This window comes from Sphaerodactylus townsendi, linkage group LG03 (assembly GCF_021028975.2).
Source record: "Sphaerodactylus townsendi isolate TG3544 linkage group LG03, MPM_Stown_v2.3, whole genome shotgun sequence".
NCBI classification, from domain to species: Eukaryota; Metazoa; Chordata; class Lepidosauria; order Squamata; family Sphaerodactylidae; genus Sphaerodactylus; species Sphaerodactylus townsendi.
This window is the reverse complement of record NC_059427.1, coordinates 83,096,799-83,111,804: the sequence shown is the minus strand read 5'-3', so window position 1 is coordinate 83,111,804 and position 15,006 is coordinate 83,096,799. Positions and strand designations below refer to the sequence as shown.

General features: G+C 40.1%; 1 protein-coding gene across 1 annotated transcript in view; it reads right to left on the bottom strand.

The window, feature by feature from the left end:
- Positions 1 to 15,006, bottom strand: part of ADAMTS2 (ADAM metallopeptidase with thrombospondin type 1 motif 2) — a 322,378-nt gene that overhangs the window by 69,770 nt on the left and 237,602 nt on the right. Inside the window, exons 5-6 of the mRNA XM_048490772.1 lie at positions 13,933 to 14,016; positions 243 to 399 (exon numbers count right to left, since the gene is read on the bottom strand). Of these exons, the coding sequence (XP_048346729.1) occupies positions 243 to 399; positions 13,933 to 14,016 (241 nt within the window). The remainder of the gene's footprint in view (positions 1 to 242; positions 400 to 13,932; positions 14,017 to 15,006) is intronic.

Below are 15,006 nucleotides of genomic sequence, written 5' to 3'. Positions count from 1 at the left end.
CAATGCTTCACAAAATGTTAGATTGGAGCCATAAAATGTTCTGTGAAACGGTCACAGGTGAATGAGAAATCCAGGATGAAAGAGAAGCAGGAGGAGGTAGGAGAGAGGGCTCTGAGAGGCTTGACGGCAAATATAGTTTTGTTGCTGTATAATTTATAAAATGTCTATGAAATGCAGCCTAATATAGCTTGATCTAGTACTGATAACGTTTTATAATAGGTTCTGCTCCATACAAAACTTACCTTGCATTCCAGCGGGGCCAAAATCCTGCCTTGTGAGAAAAATAGCATGATCGTGATATTCAGCATGTCCAGTATCAGGCTTCTGCTGTAGGTAGGCCCAACGACATACATTCTCTAAGCTCTGAGAAGGATTGCCGATCTCAATTAAACTTGTAGACTAAATGAGAAAGGGGAAAAAATGAAAAAGGGAAAAAATGAAAAGGGGACTAAATGAAAGGGGGGGGGGAAGCAACTTGAGTTGTGTTAGGTGCCCTTGCCAGCAATGTTGCTAGTGGTGGACTCACATCACTCCCTGTGCAGCTCGAAATGACATCAGCTTGCCCACTTTAAGCACAGAGTTTTGCCCAAATGACAGGGTACCCCTAGCTTGGTGACCCACTACATCATTCTCAGGTGCACAGAAAGTGACATCAGCACATTATCCTGTCCTGCCATTCAGGTAAGCAGCAGCAAGAAGCCTCTTCGGTGGGGCGGAGGGGGGGGCTGGTGGTGATGATGGCATGCTGAAAGTATTTCAATAATATGTTATAGATTAAGGCAATGCTATAACAACAAACTAAGCCTCCAATACCCAGTTATTTTATGGCAATGCTGTAACAATAAACTAAGCCTCCAATACCCAGTTATTGGTGGATAAGAGTAATATGCTTTGATTATGATACATGTCATAAATAACCAAAGCTGTCGTCATCAATAGTACATAAAGTGCATGTGAATCTTCTTGATATTTAATGACGCAGAAACTCCAAACTAAAAAGGTACCTAAAAGAAAATAAAGTAGGTGTCAGGCAAGCCTCAAGGGAGAAGGCATTCCAGAGGTGAGAGTCACCACAGACAATGCCCTATCTCTAATCATAACCTGTCTCACTTTTGAAGATGGGGGCACAGGAAGCAGGGCTTGAGAGGCATATCATGATTGGGATATCCAGTCTCTGCCCTAACTAATATGATGAATCTGCAAACCTGCAGCAGGTCTCTCTCCCCCACACTTCCCCTGCACCGATGAACCGAATTACACAAAACATCTACCATAATGTAAGTTATATTTTATCTGATCGCTATTGGACGTGGATTAAACAATATAGATATATGATTAGTGTAGACAATCCTTTATCTTACAGTTGTTAGTTTTCTGCTGAGGATGAGGAAGGGATCCCCCTTGCCACAGCTTTCATTTCCCAGCACCACTCCTGTGTCTATCAGGAGAAAAAATATATTTTTAAAAATCACCACTGGGACAATGGTATGATGTCACTTTGAGGGGAAACCCAGAGTGACAATAGTCCACTCTGGGAATTTTTGGAAACTTCATGGTTTTCCTAGAGAGGCAGGACATTATTTCTGCATTTTTCCTGAAAGTGACATCATGCCATCATCCAGCAGCACCCCCAATCCTCTCTGAACCACTGCTAATTGCCAGGCTTTTTGGCAACCTTTTTTTCCAGCCAAAATTGCATCCTTTGCTTAAAATAAATAGCTGAGGGGCGGGGGGAACTGTTGCAAAATTTCTCTTAATTAATATTGTTAGAAGTGACACTATTTTTACTACAAGTGGTTAACTGTGTTTTAAATCTAAATTAATGTAAAATTTTGTGGTCCAATAATTTAATTGGGAGGCCAAGCCAATTAATCACGCTGGCTTGTATCTAATTGAGCAATTATATTTTATAACTTAAATGTTTTGGTATAGTCAGATGAACACAGCACAACATCTCAGAGTACAAAAGCTTGCTGATCCTCATTCAACTTGCAGAGTGAAAGGTTAATCATAATAATCATAAGTAAATGCAGATTGGATGTGTATCTAAATACATGATAGGCATATTATGTGACTAGCTGGCACACTTATATATAATTTTATACCTACGTTAGAAATCTCTATGTAATTATAACTGGCTATTAAAGTATGATACTGGCTATTAGAGTAAGATTTTAGTGTCTAAAAGGATAGGTGGCTGTGAAAGATGCTGAATTTGACATCCTCTCCATCCTATTTTCCCATTTGGATGGCAAGTTGGTCACTGGATGGTTCAGTATTAGTTGCCCAATCACCTTCATTCCTTTACACAGTTATAATGATTATTCCAGATCAGGGGTAGGGAACCTGCGGCTCTCCAGATGTTCAGGAACTACAATTCCCATCAGCCTCTGTCAGCATGGCCAATTGGCCATGCTGGAAGGGGCTGATGGGAATTGTAGTTCCTGAACATCTGGAGAGCCGCAGGTTCCCTACCCCTGTTCCAGATGATGCTGTCCTTGATCTGCTGTTCTCCTATTCCTTTCCCATTACACTCCAGATTTTTCCAGGAATTGATTTGTTGAAAAAAAAAACAATTTTTATGTCTTCGCAGTAAAAACGCACTCTACATGGTGTATGGATAGGTTTGTTTTTTTTGCTTTATCTTCTTATCAGCACAATTCTCATCTTACCTACAACCTCTGAGCAATACAGTAACAGCAAACACAGCAGCAGTTTATTTTTTAACAAAATAAATATTCATTTGTGCTTTCATACCAGGGTGTGCTTTTGAGAAGAAAAAGAGAAAAAGAGAACGTGTGGCTTCTAGTTAGAAATAGCTGTGACTGGTATGAAGCTGTTCTGATCTCTGGTTCTAATTGGATCTTTATAGCTCTTTTTTGATCTTTGAATATATGGAGATTGAGGACAGGGCCAGGAGAGATCCTACATCTCCCACTATCTTCTTGCAGTGAGCATGTACCATGTGAAAAGGATTTATGTCTATTCTGAAGGAAGCTAAATGGAAAAACATCTTTGCACAATGATACAGACAGCAAATGTTTACTAGGAAGGATAATTCTTACATAGTACAATCACAGTTTATATAACACAAGAGTTAATGGTCCATGTGCGTCATCAATGAAAAATAATTTGGAAAGTGAACAAAGCATGTAGCATTTGCACCATATTCCCAGAGGAACTTTGATGCAACTTATGAGAATGTACTGACCATGAGATGTTATAAAATTAATGACTTGATTGTAACATCCAGTAACTTCCAGAATTTTCAAGAAATACGTATGCGAACTCCAGCCTTCCACTGGCAAAAATAATGTTCCTAGGGCACCAGTGTTATCGTAACAAGTACAACCATTATTTGTATGTCAACTGTATGTTAAGTGTTGTAAAGCCACATTGTTCCAGCAGACTCAATATAAACCATAAATGACACTGCCAAGATTTTTTTAAAGTTAAACTTTTGGACATAAGGATGCAGCTGCCATTTTCAAAGGGAAAACAGAGTACGTGAAATGATAGTCTTACAAAGAACTGGGTGGGAAGGAACATAGTTTAAATAGATATGAGGAAAAATCCAAACTGATACTTAGCTCTTAACCAAACAGATTTTAATGAAGGCATGCTTTTGTGGTTGATTTCACAGCTGCCAGTTCTTTAGTTGGTTATTGGCCTTTCGTTAAAATTCGAGCCCCACCCAGAGGCCTAGGAAGTTGTAATGTATCAGTGTAGTATTCCCACGGATCCCAAAAGGGCTGCCTGCTGAATCTAACAGATGTTAATTTTGTCGATTTGAAGATGTTTTAAGTGTTGCCCCAGTGTTTTCAGCATGGTGCCCAGGGTGCCAATTTCCAGAGGGATGACCTCATTATTTATATTTTATGTTGGATTTTATTTATTTTTATTATTTAATTTTTTGTAAGCTGCCTTGAATTTACATGGGGAAAGGCAGATATAAATTCAGCAAATGTTACTACTGTGAAAGTCTTGACAAGATTAAGAAATAAGTTAGGTAATAAGAATCATTGTCTTCAGAAATCAAGATATTGTGCGCTATTGCAATATAGTGCAATTTGATACCTGTGATCTAATTCAACAAGATAAAGTTATTTTAAGATTTTATCTACTTTGGAAAGAAATGAAATAGAACAGGATTATGGCAGGGCAAGACTCATGTTGTTTCTTTAAAAAACAATTTGAATAAAAGTCAGGCACTATGTGCTAACGCCACTGTCATACATTAATGTCATCTTCAAATCGACAATGTCATTGTCACGCAATATTGACATGACTAACAAAGAATTTTAAAAAATTATAAAGAGCTTATTTGCACTGGAAAACAGATGACAGGCTGAATTAATCCAAGCCAATAGCCACTTGATACCCCCTGTTTGTTACTAACCTCAGCATCATTTGGGTGGTGTGGGATTGAGAGGGTCCTTCAGTCTATTCAATATAACTTTATGAGGTCTATACAGTTACGCTAGGCTCCGCAAAGTTCACAATCCCCCAATCAACACAGGGTATAAGATAAACTATCATAACTGGGAGAGGAGATGTAAAATAAGGGCTTCTGAGATTAATCCTAGCAGGTAGCAGTAAGCAAAGATGACTGCATGGGAAGGCACTAAACAAAATGACTAGAGCTTGAAAGAGCCAATCAGCATGAGTGATCTATTCACTACTGCTATGCCTGGGACTCCTGTCTTTTAGTTAGCCACATGCAGGGCTTGAATCAGGGACTTAATGCCCGCTAATGAGCTTTTGGCAAGTAATAGAAATGCCGTTTGAGTCTTCTGCTGTTTGTGTTCCCCCCTGGCTTGCAAAAAGCTTCTTCTACGGGCATCGTTCTGTCTACCCAGTCATTGGCCTGAAAGAGGCTGTGGACTTTCCATGGGGATTTCTTTTCCAGAGTGAAGCTGTGGAGATGGCTAGATGATGTGGTTGAAGAGGTCATGCTTTATTCCCTGCATGTCCACTTGTCAGAGGGTATATATTTGCAAAAGCAGACTCTGCAGGCATCACAGGACTTAGACACAGAATTAGTTAGACACGGTAGTTAGATACCTCTAGTTGGGCATGGCACAATCCTCCTTTTTTGTTTTATTCTGTGGGTGCTTGCTCAAAGGCTTTCTCACATTGTTGTGTGTCAGTTGGCTGCTTCCAGGGACATAGGTAAGGGGGGTTCTCGGGTTCAACCCCCCATTGCATGTCTGAAGCTCCGCCCCCGCATTTGTGGATTTTTGCATTTTAAAGTGTTTTTTTGTTTTTGGCCTGCAGGCGGTGCAGTTTTTAGGCTAACAGCACCAAAATTTCAGGCTATCGTCAGGTGACACTCCTGATGATACCAGCCAAGTTTGGTGAGGTTTCGTTCAGGGGGTCCAAAGTTATGGATCCCCAAAAGGGGTGCCCCTATGCCCCATTGTTTCCAATGGGAGCTAATAGTAGATGGGGTTGCCCTTTTGAGGGTCCATATCTTTGGACCTCCTAAATCAAATTTCACTAAACCTAGGTGGTATCATCAGGATAGTCTGCTGCTGACACCACCCAGGTTTGGTGAAGGTTGGTTCAGGGGGTCCAAAGTTATGGACTCGCAAAGGGTGTGCCTCCATCCCCCATTGTTTCCAATGGGAGCTAATAGGAGATGGGGGCTACACCTTTGAGGGTCCATAACTTTGGACCCTCTGAAACAAACTTCACCAAACCTGGGTGGTATCATTAGGAGAGTCTCCTAAAGATACTCTGAAAGTTTGGTGCTGCTAGCTTAACAATTGTACCCCTGACAGCAGGCACCCGCCAAATTTCCCCAGATTCTCTTTTTAAATCCACCCCCTTCGGCATGGATTTAAAGTGAGAATCTGAGGTCCCCAGTTCAAACGTTGAAAGTGATGCTGTTTCAGGGTGGGGGAGAATCCACCCTAAAACACCATCACTTTCAATGTTATTTTTACTGGGGACCCCAGATTTTCCCTTTAAAATGGATTTAAAAGGAGAATCTGGGCTCCCTAATTTAAACACCATTGAAAGTGATGCTGTTTGGGGGTGGATTCCAGTGTCACAGCAGCCGTCCATAGTGGGGGAGGGGTGCGTAATCCTCAGATTTGCACTGGGCTCCATTTTCCCTAGCTACCCCTCTGCCTGGAGGGGAGAGAGAAGGGACTGCCGGCTGCCAGCTGGGGAGCCCAGCAGGGGGGGGGCAGGTCACAGGAGTCTGCCATCCCTTGCCTCGGAGAGCTGTTTTTTATAAGCACTGAGGCCATGGGCATGGCTTGGGGAGATGTGGCCACACCCTCAGGGTGGGTGGGGGCGTGGCCTCGCCCCCAACCCCCCCATAAAAAATCTATACCTACATCACTGGCTGATTCCATATATTACTGGTATAATGGCTTCTATGGCTTGTCATTCCATGACTGTTGCGTGTGGGCAACATTGCTATAGATTCCAGTGCAGTTGCGATGCTCTCAGCATTTTGTATGCAAATCCTCTTTGGCATTTGTTTGCTCTGCTGAGAAAGAATAGGATACCAACTAGTTATAGTGGTGCTGAGCCAGTGTCCAGGACTTAGGATTCAGCTGTAAAGCTCCTTAAAATATAAATATATGAGCTACAATGAATGAAAGTGATCATAGTATGCACAGCCTTGTAGAGAGCATGATTCAAAATCTGAGATTGGGGTCTCCAAGTTTTTTGTGCTTGCAGGCACCTTTGGGTTTCTGACACAGTGTGGTAGGTGAAACCCTAAAATGCCTGCCACAGAAGGTAGAGCCAGCTATAAAAGGTTATAACTTATCTTCACTCACACAGTGAATTGTGGTGGCAGCTGCTGCCAAATCAACACTTTTAAAAATCTGCACAGCCAATCAAATCTCCAATGGCCTATCAGAAGCCTTTCTGGGCAAAAGCCCCACCTGACCCACTTGGTGAGCCCCAAGAAATGCATTCATGAACACTATGGTGCCCATGGGTACAAGGTTGGGAATCCCTGCCTTAGGTCCTAGGCCAGTAGATATGAACTGCAGAGACTAGGTCATACTAGTATTCCATGGTGTTACTGTCTTCTTCTAAAGCCTCTGGAACCAATTACTGACAGGGAAAGATTCCAGGAACAAGGAAAACATTGGTCTACGCCTCTAATGCTATTCTGATGTTCAAGGAAAAATAATGGTTCAAAAATGTAATAATCTGTACAAATCTTGATGTATTTCTGAAATCCCATTATCCTGGTGAAATAAATGCCAGAGGTAGCAACTCTGTTATGGCAGACACAATGTAATTTCAACAGTAATGAAAGAGAAGTATAGCAAACTAACAAGGTGTAGCAGGGTTTTGAGTGATGATCCCTGGGAAGGTTTTGGCATTTGACAGCACTCAGTAACAGTATTTTATGACTTTCTGTTGAAAGAAAGGAACGGGTTTCTTAAACCTTGGCTAAATAGGAACAGCATATGTTGCTAGGTTGTGCTGCTGCCAGGAGCACGTAGGAATCAAAACTCATACGGGTGAAAGAGAAACACATTTGCCAGCATGAATTCTATTTGATTTACTGTTGAAACTTCCGATGAGAGAGAGAGAAAAATAGTTCTTTCCTGCTGTCGCTGGAAAACTGAGAGAACATCCTCAGTCTCTTTCTTGTAACCCAGACAGGCTGATAAACCTGGCGTAAACACCACCCTCTGCTTCTGGTCTGACAATTACTGAAGTAAAACAGAGGCCCCTTCCTCACAGGCCTATAAACATGGGTTAAGGACAGTTTAAAAACCGTTTTGGGAAGGAAATTCACAAGGATCCCTCCCCTAAAGCGAGTCTGCCTCGTGTTATTTCCCGATATTTTGAGAATCACACTATTTGCATGTCTTTTGAAAAATCCCATTGCAAGCGAACAGCCGGGCAGGAGGTGCTTTATTTGGCTGCGCTTTCCTTTTTAAAAGTGTGGTTAGCATATAACGTGATCTTAATATCTCTTTTGTTTTATGATGAACAAGCTTATCAATGATTCTCTGCTGTTTATTGGTCTTTATTATTGTTTAAATATTATTATGCTTATTTCCTTGATTTTTTTTGGTCCTAACATCAGGATCGGGGGGAAGAGGACTGCTATGGGAATACCACTGAGAAATAAAGTAGAAAAAATTAAATAGGTGTTCAATTTTTTTAACTATGAGGTTTATTTTTAACTATGAGGTTTATTGAACTAGGTTTTAGAAGAATGAGATTTGTCAGTTCACTGCTGGCAGAAGTGACTATCCCTAAAAAACAAGGTAAGTATGTCAAACATCTTTTTTTTACCTTCTAAAAGACCTTTCAAAGCAAATCCATTAGATGGTGCTCCAGCTGTAAAGTCTGTTGATTCTGTGGCTTTCTTTAGAATACATGAAATTTACTGGGATGAAATGTTTATCTTAGATTTTCAATGGGCAGTGTATATGTTATTGATAGCATTTAGAATAGGGTAGCATCTAAGTCAGAGACAATCTAAAGTATATTTATAAGCCATCAAAATGACAAAGGACTTTAATCCTCTTCAAAATATTTCCCTCAAATGCTTTCTTAGATTATTTTGCTCTGCCACATGAACCAGGTAAGGTTTTTTTTTTAAAAAAAGATAAACAAAAAGGAAAACAAAGTATCTGGTATCCATGGTAACAAAGCCAACGACAGCAGTAGAAACAACAGCAAAACTCAAATATAGTAAACTGACATTTTCTGTTTAAAGGTCTGCAAACATTATTTTATGGTAGTGGTATGTTAGATTCCCCCTCCCCCCTAATATCACTATATAAATATATTTCCGGGCAGAAATGTTATATCCAGTATCAAGCATTAGCCAGTGCAGCACCTTACTGGCAATGTAATCTAAAAAAACATGGCATGATGTCAATCTCATAAAAAAATGAAAGCAATCTATCATTCAGAAACAAGGGAGAAGAGAAAGAACAATTTATATGATACTTATCAAGAGGGACCTAATTGCACTGCCCGTCTGCATTGAATTCCAGTTCTGTGTTCAAATGTAATTAAAGATATTGTGTGTAATCAAGAAAGCTACACCACACTTTGCAAGTTGCTGTGCCGGGATGACTATTGTCTTCCTCCGTGCTGACAGGAACCTGTGATAGTCTACCTTTGCAGATACAAAATTCCAGTTCTTGATTTGATTGCAAATGGGTGAGACTGGATGGGAACTGGTCAAGAAGAAAGATGGAGAGAAGCATTCCTTAAGGGATCTAGTGAAGTTCTCAAGTAATGTATAAGGGATCAGGGAGTAAAACATAATTTGAAAAGAGGCTGGGAAGAAAAAGACCATTTGGAAGATTTTAAAGGAAAAAGGTAGAGATACTGTTATATAACCAACAGACCTTGTGGACCATTCATAACTGAAGCTTCAGTTCCACCCACACTTGCTATTGCTATAACCACAATTTCTTACAGAGTACTGGAAAAGGTGCAGGGAAAGATGACATTGGATCACAGCAAAAATTTGCTTTCCAGCATGGTTGGCTTGGCTATTTTGTTCTTCTCCAAATCCATCATAACATGTTTTGTTGGAAGCTGCTAGTTTGGAACGGCAAGATTGCTATTCAAAGTTGCATTACACATAGTGCAAACTTGCAGCTGCTTTTCTTAGAGTTCCTGAGTATAAAAATTTCTCTCAACATTTTGTTTTTAATAGATGAAGATTATCTGTGTCGGTTAATGCACACTTTATGCTGTGTATTATGAATTGCGAGCAACATTTTAAAGCTTACCAGCAAGCTAAGGTTAATAATGTGAAGAGAATTAATAGCAATGGGGATCAAGCTTTTACCATGATATAGGAGTTTGAAGGCAATTTTAAGGCTAAGAGCAGAAGTGGCGTAGTGGTAAAGAGCAGGTGCATTCTAATCTGGAGAACAGGGTTTGATTCCCTGCTCTGCCACTTGAAACGTGGAGGTTTATCTGGGGAACTAGATTAGCCTGTGCACTCCAACATACGTCAGCTGGGTGATCTTGGGTGAGTCAGAGCTCTTTGGAGTCACAGCTCTTTGGGTGAGTCACAGATCTTAGCCCCACCCACCTCACAGGGTGTTTGTTATGGGGGGGAGGGAAAGGAGGCTGTAAGCCCCTTTGAGTCTCCTTACAGGAGAGAAAGGGGAAGGGGGTATAAATCCACACTCTTCTCTTCTTCCTGTAAAGGCACTCATAATACTCCAGAGGGTCATGATTGGAGCAGGAGGCTAATTAATCTGTTCTCTTAAAAGTAATTCAGGGATCAGAAGGCATTTTGCCACACAATCCGACCTCTTAATAGGCCATCAAATTAAAATTTCCAAGCGGTTCAAATTTTGGAACACGTGCATTTTGGAGATGCAGTGTTAGAACGGTTCCACACCAAAACCTTTTTGCATAGCTGAAGGATCCCTTTTCTATGCTGGGCTTCAAGCTCAATTAATATAGTGTTATCTTTCTCTTGAAAATCTGGCAACACCTGCCTCCAAGAGCGAGATCTTACCACAGGAAGTAAATTTACTTCAGCAAAGTCCTGTTCTTCCTGAATTTTAAAATTCATTTTTGGTTCTTAACATAATTACTTCCTATTCACTCTCAGCTTGTTCTTCTCTCCCAGCATTCATGAATAAACAAATGGTTGATTATCAGCAGTTATCCTGATCTGAGTAGCCCAGATTTGTCTGATCTTGCCATGTATGAGTAGCGGACTCTAATCTAGAGAACTAGGTTTAATTCCCCACTCCTCCACATGAAGCCTGCTGGGTGACCTTGGCTTAGCTCAGTTCTCTCAGAATTCTCTCAGTCCCACCTACTTCACAAGGTGCCTGTTGTGATGGGGGAGGGGGGAGGGAAGGCAATTGTAAGTTGGTTTGAGACTCCTTACAGTAGAAAATGTGAGGTATAAAAACCAACTCTTCTTGTAATTAGGATCAGGAGTGGAAAGGTTTGAATGGGACACCACCAAGGAAGTCTAATGTTGCCATACAAAGGAAGGCAATGGCAAATCACCTTTGAACATCTCTTGACTTGAAAGCCCCATGAGGTCAGCATGAGGCAATTGCAACATTACACAGCAAAATAAATAAGTAAACCAGCAGTTATGGGAAGGAAGGCTTACATACTTTTATATTTTGCAGCAAGCCATAATCACCATTAACATTTAAATATATTGTTAATCACTGTAGTAACACCATAAAATGATATTTTAAAAAGATCAATAATTTGGCATGCTCAAAATATAGACAAAAAGTTGTTCTATTTTCACTCCACCCAACATATGATTTGTTTGATATTTCTGCTGTGAGAAAAATGGCCAGCCAGTGATAGAACAAGTAGCATCTCATTGGTCTCTATGAAGGATTTTAAAGGGAAGCCTCAATGACTTGTGACTATACTCTGAAGCTGCAATTGTATTTTTAAGTGAAAGAGCAATCGCCACAAATCAGGTTTGGAAGAAACAAAAGAGTAAATCATATAAAATAATGGAATGTAATGGGCTGATCTTGACATCATCTGGACAATTCATAAAAATGAGTAAACTAATTGTGGCAATTGTGCAATCACATGCTTGGGGTACTGTAATGTGCTGCTGCACAACTGAAGCCCTCGTTTATCATTCAACATGCTCAGCACTCTTGCTTGCCTGCCATGAGCCCTCAAAGCATATTATGGAAGTGCTAGTGAGTATCTCTATTCATTCTGAAAAAAGGACGTTTCAGTCTGTGTGGACAATAGAAATAAAATGGAAATAGCCATAAATGACTTTCAATTGTTGATTGATTCCCCATGAATCACCTCCCATCTCATCTCCCCTCTGTCTCTACCTCCTCTTGCTAATCTGTGCTTCATGTGTTATAGGCTAGGGTTGCTGTTGGTTGAAGTGGGAGGTGAGTGGAAGAATCTGTCCCTCGCTCCTGAAGCCTCAGATGCTGTCTCTGATATATTCAGTGACCATCACCAATTTCCATTTCAACTCATCAATACTTCCAAAAGGCCATCAGGGAGCACCTTTTAGTACTGCACTTGTTTTCTCCATTTAAAAATAAATAGAAAAGTTAAGACATTTTACTTTAATTCATTGATTTGAATTTACTTAAGGGTTTGTTTGTGATGGATAATATTAAAATGCTAACGCTTCGTAGACATTGGGTTGCAACAAGAAATCTTCCGTCCATTCAGAAACTAGTTGCTATGCAACATATGATACTGTCCATGTCGTCATCAACAATGCAGGGTACATTGTATAAAATAAAGCTATGTTCTTTTGAAAAACCTCTACACTTGGTAAAAAGCCTATCAAGTGTCAGAAAAAAAAGAAGCATCTCAGATACATTCTGAACAATGATATACCCATTATGATTTCTTTTAAATAATGGGTTCTGGTGTTCATTTAGTAGTTACATAACTGTTATTTCACTCATATTTACTTCCCTGTCTGTGAGCTGAAGAAAATTCAGAGTAACCTTTACAGATACAACAGGAATCAGACCTAAGTAAGGTCAGGATGCAGTAATAGTCTGGCAGGTTCAGTTTTGGAATGAATATTACATGACATGAACAGTCATCCTGAACCGTAGCTCTGTCTGACTTTTACTGGATTTTTGTTGAGGGGAAAAAAATAAAAAACAATAAGCTGCTAGCCAGTAGGGTTAAAAATGGCATCCAAATGTGAATTCCTTGACTTTCACACCATCTGTATCTGGATGAAGATAAGCATCCCATTAAGAGTAATGGCATTTGGGTGAGCATCTAAGTGCACATCCCACTTTAAAAAAAGCAGCATCCTCATCTGTACAAAATTTAGATCTGTGGTACATAAAGGATATCCCACAAATCCAAGATTATGGGATGGCAAAGCCATAAAATTAAAATAAATAGTACAGTTCCCTGGTTGAAATATTACGAACTCATGTCCATAAAGGCACCCCCAGTAGGGTTTCCTGCACTGCCTAGCAAATGCTGGGAGATTTGAGTGGCTGTGGATTGAGATAGTGGAGTCTGAGGAGGACGTAATGTCACTTCTGGATGATCATGGAGGCTTCCTTTAATCCCTTTGGTAAAGAACATAGAAAGTATGGCAAATTCCTACAGTGTAACTATAGAGGCCATTTTTTTCTCCCTCGGTGTCTCAAGGGTGGAAGACTGGGGTTGGGGAGGGGCTCGGAAGTTCCCTCTGGGCCTAAGCAATTAAGAAGCCTACCAACCAAACAGTATCCTTTAACAGTATTACAATCTGTTTGGCACCCATCATGTTGTGAATAGGGATTTGTACATTTTAATTAAATTGTCATTTAAAATATTCATTTTATTTGTTCATTTTATTTTTTATTTCCATCAGTTTCATGGGGAAACATAAATCCTTCTTGCCAAAATTCATACTGAAAGAGTCCCAATGTTGCAGGCAACTGAACTTCTCATGGAGCAAGCATCATAAGGTATTTAGCAAACCATGAAAGCAATAAACACAAATAATTTGCAATAATAAACAGGAGGTTTATCATTTGTTTCTATGAGTTCTCATATTAATGTCTGAAGATAGGTAAGGATCTGTTTCTTTTTTAAAAAAAAAAGATGATGCAGGTAAAGGGAACATAACCCCAACCCTTTTCATGCTTTACCTTTTGCAGCATTCCCAGTCCAGGTCCGATACTGGAAGTGAGTATGGCTGAGATCCCTAAGTGGCATGTGTTGGGAGCACAATGATCATGGAGGGGAGGGCCTAGATCACTTTGACTATATCCTGTGTTTTTGCTCAAAAATAGATTCAAGCTTCTGCTTATTTACATATGAAAAATACTGCTGAACCTGAACTGGAAACGAAGCCATTAAAATGATTACAAATTATCTATGTTGCCAGTGTGAATCCCAAGCACATTCATAAAAACATCATAAACCACAAAAGAATAAGAAGTTCATGATCTTTGGACTTATTACTACAATTATACTTACTTTCCCATAGCTCAACATGATGATTCTCACTAAGACAACATTAATATGGGCTCCTAAGGACTCATCATGATAGATTTCATTAACCTGCAAGACAACAGTGAAAAAATAATAAGCCTGTATCAATGAAAAGTGATTTCAGCACAGAGAACATATGTCCGTTGTAGTGATTTATTGTCAGCTCCAAAAGGAATTCCATATTTGTTTTAATGAAGAAAGGAGACAGAAAGGATGTTTTTAACTGAAGCACAAGAAAGCACATTCTCCTCAGGAAATCTAGATAGAGACCCCTCCTATCTACCGACCAATCCATGCATTCCACACATATACACTCTCAAAAGTACATCAGAACTAGTTAGATACTTTTTCTAGGCAACTGCTGAAGTTTTTGATGAACTAGTTCCCAAAGCACAGGCCTGTGTGGAAAACATTTCTAACACAGAATGTATTGTTTGTTTAGTTTTATTTTATATTCCTGACTAGTCAGGCTCAGGGTGGCTTACATCAAAGATTCGTTCGTTCATTCATTCATTCATTCATTCATTCATTCATTCATTCATTCATTCATTCATTCATTCATTCATTCATTCATTCACTCAATTTCTAGGCTGCCCTCCCTAAAAGGGCTCAGGATGGATTACAGCAGCTAATTTTAAAAATCCAAAACCCAACTCCAGTAAAACCCTGGTGCCCCTTAAAAAATTGAGTGATAAATACACAGTGCCATCCTCCACACTAATATACTAGTCAATCATGCTAAGGATGGTAAAAGGGAGAGAGGAAAGAAGGGAAAAGAAAGGCAAGCGAGATTGAAACAGTTGGTGTGTTCGACCATATGCCTGATGGAACGGCTCTGTCATACAGGTCCTGAAAAATTGCAGGGTCCTCACCAGACTGTTCCACTGGGCTGAACAAGAAGGCCTTGGCTCTGGTCAAGGAGAGTCAGACAATTTAAGGGCCAGGGACCCTCAGTACATTGTTATTAGCTGAGCACAAGGCTCTTTGGGGGATGAACAGGGAGAGGCAGTCTTGCAGGCTTGTTCAATCAGAGCAGGTGCATTCTAATCTGGAGGAACC